The sequence below is a fragment of the Bos taurus genome, chromosome X (genome assembly GCF_002263795.3).
Source record: "Bos taurus isolate L1 Dominette 01449 registration number 42190680 breed Hereford chromosome X, ARS-UCD2.0, whole genome shotgun sequence".
Lineage (NCBI taxonomy): Eukaryota > Metazoa > Chordata > Mammalia > Artiodactyla > Bovidae > Bos > Bos taurus.
In genome coordinates, this window is record NC_037357.1 from 4,213,068 (window position 1) to 4,223,946 (window position 10,879).

Genomic DNA, 10,879 nt, shown 5'->3' on the forward strand with positions numbered 1-10,879 from the left:
TATATTATGCACGTGCGATTCTGCTATGCTCTCTCATGTAAGTTCTAGAGTGTGGGGATTCGAGTGCCTTTGCTTTGGCTGTATCTGCAGTGCATACCACCTGACTTGGTGGCTCAGAGGGTAAAGCGTCTGCCTGCAATGCGGGAGACCTGGGTTGGGAAGATCCCCTGGGAGAAGGAAATGGCAACCCACTCCAGTACTCTTGCTTGGAAAATTCCGTGGAGGAGCCTGGTAGGCTACAGTCCAGGGGTCGCAAAGAGTCGGACACGACTGAGCGACTTTCCTTTCCTTTCCAGCGCTTAACTCAATGCCTGGCATATAGTGGGTGCTCAAAAGTATTTATTAGGCCAGCGGGAGCCCCGGAGGTCGGCGGTGCAGCCGAGGGGCCAGCGCAGACCGCGGGCGGCCAGGGCGTTGGTCCTGGGCCGCGCCTTTCTCCCTGCTCGACCTCTCCGGAGCCGGGGGCGGGCCGCGCGAAGGTGACTTAGGGACCTTGCGGTGTCACCCTGGATCGCGCCTCCCGGCTGGGCTGGAAAAAAGGCGGAAGGACAGACCGAGCGCATTCGTGCGGGAGCCTCGAGCAGCCCCGGGTGGCGCGAGCCGCACCGGGCGGAGTGCGCCGCCAGGGAGAGCCCCGGCCCCAGCCCAGGGAAGGAATTTGAAATTGGAACAGGAACAAGAAAAAAACCAAAATTTTATCAGAAGCGCTGGCGACTCTAGCCACTGAACATCACGAATTAGAGCAGTCTCTGGTCAAAGGCTCCCCGCCTCTGAGAATCTCTAGAGAGGGCGAGTTCTGTCCCTGAGCAGACTGGAAGCAGTGACTGACCACGCACTCCTTGAAAGAGGAAGCAGAGCACCCGAGCAGTAGACAGCACAGAATGTCGGAAGGCAAGGACTCTGGTGGTGGAGACGCATTCTTCAAAGGCATCAAAAAACACAGAACAAGCCTGCCCTCCCCTATGTTTTCCAGAAATGACTTCAGTATCTGGAGCAGCCTCAGAAAATGTATCTGAACGGAACTCTCCAAGATCACCATGCCAGTTATATTTAATGAGGCTTTGAGCTTCCTCCAGCGACTCACTGAATTTATGGAGCATGAGTACCTCATCCACAAGGCCAGTTCGTTTGCAGATCCTGTGGAAAGGATGCAGTGGGGAGCTACCTTTGCTGTCTCTGCTGTTGCTTCTCAGTGGGAATGCACTGGAAAGCCTTTCAACCCACTTCTGGGAGAGACTTATGAATTAGTTCGAGATGACCTTGGTTTCAGACTCATCTCTGAGCAGGTCAGCCATCACCCACCCATTAGTGCATTTCATGCTGAAGGATTAAACAATGATTTCATCTTTCATGGCTCAATCTATCCCAAACTGAAGTTCTGGGGGAAAAGCATAGAAGCAAAACCCAAAGGAACCATAGCACTGGAGCTTCTTGAACACAATGAAGCATATACGTGGACAAATCCTACCTGCTGTGTGCACAACATCATTGTGGGAAAGCTCTGGATCGAGCAGTATGGGAATGTGGAGATCACAAACCACAAGACTGCGGACAAATGCATGTTGAATTTTAAGCCATGTGGCCTTTTTGGTAAAGAATTACACATAGTTGAAGGCTACATTCAAGATAAAAGCAAAAAGAAGCTCTGTGCTCTCTACGGGAAGTGGACAGAATGTTTATACAGTGTTGACCTGGCCACATTTGATGCTTACCAAAAAAATGATAAGAAAAATACTGAAGAGAAGAACAGCAAACAGGTGAGTGCTTCTGAGGAGTCGTATGAAATGCCAGTGCCAGAATTCCAGAGCATGTTTGTCATCCCCGGGAGCGTTCTCCTGTGGCAAATAGCCCCGCAGCCTCCGAATTCGGCCCAGATGTATAATTTTACTAGCTTTGCAATGGTTTTGAATGAAGTAGACAAGGAGATGGAGAGCATGCTTCTAAGACAGACTGCAGGCTGTGACCTGACATCAGAGCCATGGAGAACGGGGAAATGGATCAAGCCAGTGAAGAAAAAAAGCGACTCGAGGAGAAACAAAGAGTGGCACGCAAGAACAGGTCCAAGTCAGAGGACTGGAAGACGAGGTGGTTCCATCAAGGCCCTAATCCCTACAGCGGAGCCCAGGACTGGCTTTATTCTGGCAGCTACTGGGACCGAAACTACTTCAATTTGCCTGACAGTTACTAAAATGTAGACAAATTGGGGTGTTTTGGCTCATCCACAGATAAGTTTTAAATCTATATTTTCTTCCTTAGTTTCTCCTTATCTTTTTTCAAAGGGAAAAACCGTCTCATGATAACTTGCACTTCACCCAACAATAGTGGGGCATAGGGTGATACTGGTGATGGAAGTCTTAAGAAAAATGGGTAATTCTGCTATCCAGTCATGCTTCTTTGGAATACTATTTTATACAGAGGTATGGGAAACTGCTGGCAAATATGCTTTTGATGTTTGCTGTTGCCATATTTACTGAAAGTTTATACTTAAATGTAACTTTAGCTTTATGGAATTATATAGTAACCCAAATCAAGTTTTTTGAATATTTTTATGCTGTCATGCTTGAATGTTTTAGATTTAACTTTGTAATGGTTAGAATTCTCCTATATGAGGTTTATATGCTCAAATATAGAGAAGGTTTTATGTCATTTTTGTAAAGACTACATTGAAAAGATGGCTTTTCTTCACACTAATCCTATCAATTTTACTCCTTCCCATTCCTAAAAAGAAAAAAAAAATGCCTGAATGTTTGGAAGAGACAGTCCTGATTTGAAAATTCTAAACTGGAAAAAGTATTTCATTTGCTTATTTTAGTACTCTGAACTTACTTGTACAGTTTTCTATAATTAATGTCATTAGAATTAAAAAGTGAATAAAACCTAGCAATTCACAAAAATACCATAGAAATAGAGGTTTTAGGCACCATCATTACATAATGACAAACCTTTTTAAATGCTTCAACTTCCATTGACAAATGCCACCAGAGAAACTCAGTTGTATCCATGTATTATAAATATCAAACTATATACAAGGAGGTCTTGTGCATTTCAGGTTTGCAAGGCACCTGTGTACTTAAGATATGTATGGAGACCTACTGTACAGTAGCTTTGCTCCTTTAATTGGGGTACATTAATCTTTTGGTATTTATCTACCCAATCCCAGACTGAGATTTTGCTCCTATGGGCCTTAGGTAACCTCCAGCAAGTTATTTCAATGGCTGTCTTGAAGTTAAGAAGTTATAATGAAATAATCTACCTGATGCTAATAAAGGCTTTAGAAGGGTAAAAAAAAAATAAAAAATAAAAAACTATTAAATGAATGTCTGCAGTCCCCAGGCTAGTCCAGTCTGCCATGATATCATGTGGACTGGTGCACCAGCCTCCAGACTGATCTGTCTTGTGTCCAGATTCTACAGTCCATTCCCCACACTGAAGAATTATCTTTTTAAAATTCAAATCTGATCAGCTCACTTTCTTTCTTAAAACCTTTTGATGGCATCCCGTTGCCTTTCTGATAAAGTCCAGAGTCCTTAACATGACAGCAAGGTGGCTGTTCTTTGGCCCTGACTACCTGGCCACCTTTTTCCTCCAGCATCCTGGACTGCTTGGAGTTCTTAGCTGAAGCCAGTCTCTCACTTCAGGTCCTTGGTATATACTGACCCTCTGACTTGGATACTCTTCCTAATCCCCATTTACAGGTCTCCAGTTGAGGGTCATCTCCTAGGGGAGCCTCCTCTGAACTCTCAGACTAGGTTAGCGCCTTTAGGGTCCAGCTGCAACTCATCTCAGCTGGCATGCTCTTTATCTCCCCATATTTATTTATTTATTTTTGGCCATGCCACAAGGCTTGCGGGATCTCAGTTCCCTGACCATGAATTGAACCCAGGCCATGGCAGTGGAAGCCCAGAGTCCTAACCACTAGGCCACCAGGGAACCACCCCCGTATTTAATTTTTTTCTAATTTGTAAGAAGAACTATTTAGTTTTCACCTATGAAGTTGCACCATTTAATTAGAGTAATAAAAATAGTTCTTTTAAAAATTTTAATCATAAACTTTGTAAACATGAAAAATACCTTGAGCATACCACGATTTTTGCTACTCATTGTCCTGTTTCTTTCCATAACACTTGTTAGAACACTGTTTCCTTTGCCTTCCACCTCAGTGTGTGTGTTAAGACTCTCTGTGACCCTATGGACTCTAGCCCGCCAGGCTCCTCTTTCCAAGGGATTCTCCAGGCAAGAATACAGGAGTGGGTTGCCATGCCTCCTCCAGAGGATCTTCCTGACTCAGGGATGGAACCTACATCATTTTACATCTTCTGCATTGGCAGGCAGTTTCTTTACCACTATGCTATGCTAAGTCACTTCAGTCGTGTCCGACTCTGTGTGACCCTAAAGACAGCAGCCCACCAGGCTCCCCCGTCCCTGGGATTCTCCAGGCAAGAACACTGGAGTGGGTTGCCATTTCCTTCTCCAATGCATGAAAGTGAAAAGGGAAAGTGAAGTCGCTCAGTCGTGTCCGACTCCTAGCGACCCCATGGACTGCAGCCTACCAGGCTCCTCCATCCATGGGATTTTCTAGGCAAGAGTACTGGAGTGGGTGCCATTGCCTTCTCCGTCTTTACCACTAGCGCCACCTAAGTTTCTCTTTCTTCAATTGTCTCTACAACTTTTTCTTTCCTGTTCTCCTGGTTTTTTTTTTTTTTTTTGTCTCATCCCTTAAATGCTGTTTTCTGTGTCATACTTTCTTAAGCCTTCTTCCCGCTAGGCTTCTCATGTATCCCCACTGTACTTAATACATTCTGTTAAGAATATATGACATTGTATGAAATGACTTTGATTCTGAATTCTCTCAAGGGCTGGAATTGGCTTAATCCTGAGAGGTCAGCCCAGTGCACTTTGTTTTTGTACTCATCAAACCTGCACTGTGTGATGTCCAGCTCCATGAGGTCAGGGGCTATGTCTATCTTCTTTGCTAATATCCCGTATGCTAGGCACAGTGCCTGACAAGGGTGGCTCCTCAAAGAATATCTTTAAATAGATTAATGTATATGAATATAAAAACTCTAACCCACAATTTATTCTTACATCTTTCCCCTGGGGGTCAGCCCAAATTCTAGTCAGATCAATAAAAATTTACTAGTTATTTGTCCTAACTGGCCTCCCTGCCTTCCATCTTGCTGCAGTCTGATAGCCTGTAACCATAGTTACATTAAAAAAAAAAAAAGTTTGATTGTGTTCCCCTCCCCAAATCTCTTTACCTACAGAATATAGTCAAAGCTCCTCAGCTTGGGTTCAAGGCTTTGGCCCCAATCTCCTTTTTCAGACCTCTCTGAGTTTATTTATTAAGTGCTTATTATATGCCAAGCACTGGCCTGGTCACTGAAGAATTCACAGGCTAGTTGGGAAAACAGGTTCATAGATTAATAGGGCATGATCAGCTCTATGAAAACACAGTTTCAGACACCAGATTATAAAATATTAGGCTTTTGCCTTCTGCAGGTTCACAAGTTCAGTCCAGAACTGCATAGGGTCACTACCAGCTACATTTCAAATGTTCAACAGCCACATGAAGCTAGTGGCTATCATATTGGACCCTGGAGCACAGAGCATTTCAATCATCCATGGAAGGAGTTACCTATGCTTCAAGGAGAGCAAGGAGCAGTGCCCATACACAGGTTGCAGGGCTAGCTAGCAGTCCCCAATCCTAATTCTCCCACTCTTACTGCTCCCCCAACCCCTAACACACACACCTTGGCTGGGGTGTATTTTGAAGTACTATAGGCTCCCAAAAGATCATGCGTGAAAATACTTTCGTAAATTATTAAGTGATGCATAATTGTGATATAATAAATAGGCTCAGTTCTTGTTTTTATCACAGCTTTGGTCACTTCAAGCAAATTCTAGCTCTTTTGTTGAATCCCCCAAATTTATGTAAAAGGGTTATGAAAAGTAACTGTTACACACAGGCAGCATTTATGCCAGGTAAAACTCCAGATTTTACCTACCTCGATGCTTTTGCAAGCCATCCATCCAGGACCCCACTTCACCACCCACCTTTTCTTCTCACTCACTTTCCCTAGAAAGGAAGGACGAGAGTTAAAATTTCCAAAACAAAACGTTTATTTTGAGATTTGAGAATAATGGGAAAATTTAAGTAATGGGAACTGGATCCTCATCGGGGTCTTCTGGGAAACCTGAAGCACCACCTCCTTCTGCAGCTCGGTGCTTCTCCAGTTTAGCAATCAATTCTTTCGCTGGATTGAAGACGCCATTGGTCTGCTGATCACAGACATAGCAGCGCGGGGTGGTGCGGAAATGCTGCAGCGCGCAGCTCTCGCAGAAATAATGCCTGCACTTGGTGACAACTGGGTTTTGGAAGGTCTGGCGACAGATGAAACACTTGAATGGTATTTCCTCCTCATCGCTTCCCACTTCATAGTTTTCGTCCTCATAGACACCATAGCGACCCTCATCAAGCTCGCGTTCGATCTGCCACCCGTGCTTGTAATCTGAACGGTCATGGAGGAATTTGCAGCTGTCTCCGAAGCCGCAAAAGCCAGTCTCCTTGTAGTCCTTACAAATGTCGGGCTGGTAATCCCAGCGCACGGTGGCACGCAGATGCTCGGGAGCTCGGATGGGGCCCTTCCTCACCATTCCGGAGGAAGCATTGCCCATAGACGTATCCTTGGGTTTCATGAATTTTTGATAATTATTGATTCCCCGATAGATCTTGTCATCTTCCTTGCCCCTCAGCTCCTCCTGGATCTTCTGGCTGCGCTCAAAGATGGCTTGTGCGTCACGCTCCTTCTCTGTGTCTAGCTCGTAGACAGCAGTCGCCCCCATATCTTCTGGCCCCACGGGTTTCGCCGAGCGAGTGGACTTATAGACCACGCCGAGACTCTCGGATTTGTTCTCCTCCTCCTCCTCGCTACTCAGGTCGCCGTAAGCCACCTTCTGTTTACCACTGCCACGGGTCTTCTGTATCATCGGATTGTGGACCGCTCGCTTCTTTTCCGGGCGAACCACAGTGTTCCCTTCGTCACTGCTGCTGCTGCTGTCTCCGGACTCCTGGTTGCAGATCGGGCGCTTTCTGCGGCCTGCAGCCACTTTTCGCCCAGGCTTTTTGAAAAGAAAGGTGCACACCTGGTCTGTCGTCTTTCCTGGGGAAAGTTGCTCGGCCATTTTTAGAGTCTTGAGGTCCGAAACGGCGATGATCTGCTGGCTGGCGCGGGGCTGGCTGGCGTTACTGCACGTCGGGCGCACGACTGCAAGTTGATGCAAAATCTGCTGCAGAAAGAGGACTGCGGGAGCAGGGAGTGTGCGAGAGCGCAGAGGATTGCGGGAGCAAGGAATGTGCGAGAGCGCGGGCGCGCGCCCCTCTTGAGTCCTGCCGCGCCCCGTCGCTTCCTCTGGAGGCTTACGTTGCTCCTACCCCGCTCGCGCGCAGCCGCGGAGCTTACCCGGAAGAGATCGAAGCCGGGTCACCTTTAAGGGACCTGGAAGGGAGTGTTTGGCCTCCGGAACGGCGTCGCGATGTGGTTCGAGGTTCTTCCCGGGATCGCCGTTATGGGCGTGTGCTTGTTCATCCCGGGAATGGCCACCGCGCGCATCCACAGGTTCAGTAACGGCGGCAAGGTAAGACGGCTTCTCCGGCCCGGCGGCTGATTCCATCGCTGTCGTTACGTAATGGATGGTGGCGTCGGGAGGCCCTTAGGACCCGGAGGCTCTCTCCGAGATGGTAATACTGAGATCCGTCCTTGCCAGTCTTTTTTATTGCCTAAAAGCGGAGAGTTGCGGAACGAAACCCGTCCGGAACCATATTCCACTTTAGTAAGGATTTAGTAAGGTTGCTGGGTGAAGCCAGGGCGGGAGGGTGGAGCAGAGACTGGGGGCTGGAAAGGTAGGAGATTAAAAGAGGTTAAGTCCGGACTCCTAGGCAGAGGAGAAAGAACATTGAAAGTATTAGTCGCTCAGTCGTACCCGACTCTGCAATCCCATGGACTGTAGCCCGCCAGGTTCCACTGTCCATAGAATTCTCCAGGCAAGAATACTGGAGTGGGTTATCATATCCTTCTCCAGGGGATCTTCCCGACCTAGGGATCGAACCGGGGTCTCCTACATTGCAGGCAGATTGTTTACCGTCTGAACCACCAGGAAAGCCCTACCTAGGCAGAGGAGAGAGGCGTCAATTAGTCTTGCCTCCACCCCAAGTCTCTTTTCTGGCTGGATTTTGATTTTAATTTTTCGCATCCATATCTCGGTAGCTTCTCGTTTTTCACTTTTTCCTAGCCTTGATTTAATTAGTTTGTTTTGTTTTGTTGGCCCTGACGCGCTGTTTGCAAAATCTCCTTTCCTCGATCAGGGATTGAACCCGGGCAACTGGCTGTGAAAGCGCCAGGTCCTAATCACTGGACGGCCAGGGAATTCCCCTTAATTAGGTTTTTACCTTGACTTTTTTTTTTTACCCCCCACTTTCTCTTGCAAGTCTTTAGGAATTTAGCTCAAGCTCCTGTTTTTCACTTTAGGATTGTGATTTTCTTCTCTAACTAGTTCTTTAATCAAGTCAAGTGAAGTCGCTCAGTCGTGTCCGACTCTTTGCGACCCCATGGACTGTAGCCTGCCAGGCTCCTCTGTCCATGGGATTTCCAGGCAAGAATACTGGAGTGGGTTGCCATTTCCTTCTCCAGGGTATCTTCCCAACCCAGGGATCGAACCCGGGTCTCCTGTAGGCAGATGCTTTTACCGTCTGAGCCACCAGGGAAGTCATAAATTATCAATGTATTTGGTTTCTGGCTTTGTGATTGTCTTTCACTTGTGACCTACCGCTGTTCTTTCATCTCAGTGTCCCCAAAAGGAACAAGTAGTCATGACTTTAAAAAAAAAAGAGGAAAGAAAAAAATGATGCTGGTTAAAACAGAAAGTGTAAGAAATCATGGTTACCGTCTTAATTCTAAAGTTTAGTGGTCCGATTTTATTTAAGATTCTATCTTAATTTGGTTTTTATATGAGTGATGATTCCATTTTTCTGGAACGTCACTTATTAATTAAAGTTCTAATATCTCTCTATTGGCTCACTCACCTTCATAAACTGCAATAATGATTTCCTTTCATTGTAGGAAAAAAGGGTTGCCCATTATCCATATCAGTGGTATTTGATGGAAAGAGATAGGCGCGTCTCTGGAGTAAACCGTTCCTATGTGTCAAAGGTAAGATGGCTCTGATGCTAGCTCACCTGTCAGGGTTGAGGTGCATTCTGGTTAACGTTTTCCAAAGGGCTTACAGCAGACTGGGAAAATGCAAATTAAAGTAGCACAGTGCCTTTTACATACTTAATGATCATCTTATTCTCTGCATTGTCTGCCTATATCCTTTCTTGTTCTGTTGTCTTTTTTCTTTTTGATTTATAAAGGTTCTTATTATACATTACGGATGTTAATCTTTTGTCTCTTTTATATGTGGCAAATATTTTTCTGTCTGCTGTCTTTTTTACTTTATCCTGGCTTTCATCAGATATATTTTTAATCTGGATGTTTTGTTTATCATAGTTTACATTGATACAAAGGACTTTTGTATCCAAGATTCTAAAAAATATTTCTACAGTTTCTCCAAATACAATTAACAGTTCTTTCCCCTTTTTCACAGTTAGTACTCTGACCTGTCTACGGGTCATTTGGGGGTATAATGTGAAGCAAGGGTTTAACTTTAGTTCTTTTCCAAGAAACAGCCAGTTACAAGAATTATCTTATAGAACAGTCCATTTTTTTGTTTGTTTCAGATACCACTCTAGTAAACTAAATTTCCATATACACATGGGCCTGTTTCACTAATGTACTCTTCTGTACTCCATTGGTTTGCCAATTCATGCACCAGTATATTAAAGAATTACTATAATTTATATTTGAATCACGAAATGACTTTTTGTGGGTCAAAAATGGTCAGACAGTAGCATTTTCATATGGTTCGGCCTAATAGTATGTTCTTATATGTTGTAGAAGTTTGCCCTCATTCTTTAAAAAGATTATTCCTACAACAGAAACAGAATACGTGGACTGTGTTATTTTAACAACCTGGAAGAAATGTCATCACTGATGACACTTTTACTCTATAGTTTCTGAAGCGTTTGGTTGTGAACTGAGTGTGATAGAATGGTCTTCTGAACAGTGTCATCCTTACAGGGCACAAGTTCTGCGAGGGGGCGGGGGAGGGTGGTCCCTGAACTTGAATTCTGACTCTACTACTTCCTGACTGACTTAAGCAAGGGATTAACCTGGCTGAGCCTCCGTTGTTTGTTTTTTTTTTTTGTAACTTTTTTCATTTGTAAAAAAGTAGAATAAGGCTAATTATCTCTTCCTGATGTTGGCTGTTGTTTTATAAAACAGTTTTAAGTGATATGTTTGCTACTGTCAGAAAATGAAAACTAGGAATCATTACAGGTTCTAGGAGTCATTGCACATCTTTGAGAAGAACAGAATTCTCTCATTTTCCTTTTTAAACTGTTTTTCAGGGTTTGGAGAACATTGATTAAGGAAACGTTGTCCTGGTTGATGAAGAACAACCCAGTCATGCTCTTCTATCCCTGCTAGTAGATTATGCAGCATATTGTGTAGCATGCATTGTATTTTGTAGTGTGTAATAAAAATAAAAAATAAAATCAGAGGTTTTCTTTACTTTTTAAAATAGTACGACACAAGATCAGGACGTCTACCCGATGTAGCGTTATCACTTAAAAAAAAACTAGAAGGCAACTGAGGCTTGTAAAATTACAGCTGTAATGTACACCAAGCACCAATAACTGCCCAGCACACGATGTGTCACAAAGGTAGTTCCTACTCTTGTAGTAGATATTAAAATATTGGAAAACAGTGTTTCTTCAGAGATT

The 10,879-nt window shown here is 44.6% G+C and overlaps 2 protein-coding genes and 1 pseudogene across 2 annotated transcripts; 2 read left to right on the plus strand and 1 right to left on the minus strand.

Annotated features, from left to right (window-relative positions):
* Positions 1 to 712: 712 nt before the first annotated feature.
* LOC789808 (oxysterol-binding protein-related protein 1-like) lies at positions 713 to 2,188 on the plus strand (annotated as a pseudogene).
* A 3,908-nt stretch (positions 2,189 to 6,096) lies between these two features.
* Positions 6,097 to 7,378, minus strand: RNF113A (ring finger protein 113A). Its single transcript, NM_001007807.1, is given in 1 exon segment — positions 6,097 to 7,378. A coding segment is annotated over 1 exon segment (1,032 nt). The 5' UTR covers positions 7,183 to 7,378; the 3' UTR covers positions 6,097 to 6,150.
* Positions 7,379 to 7,473: 95 nt separating this feature from the next.
* On the plus strand, positions 7,474 to 10,646 carry NDUFA1 (NADH:ubiquinone oxidoreductase subunit A1). Its single transcript, NM_175794.2, has 3 exons — positions 7,474 to 7,635; positions 9,117 to 9,206; positions 10,505 to 10,646. Exons 1-3 carry the CDS (start codon positions 7,534 to 7,536, stop codon positions 10,523 to 10,525), a joined length of 213 nt encoding a protein of 70 aa, NP_786988.1. The 5' UTR covers positions 7,474 to 7,533; the 3' UTR covers positions 10,526 to 10,646.
* The last annotated feature ends 233 nt before the right edge of the window (positions 10,647 to 10,879 follow it).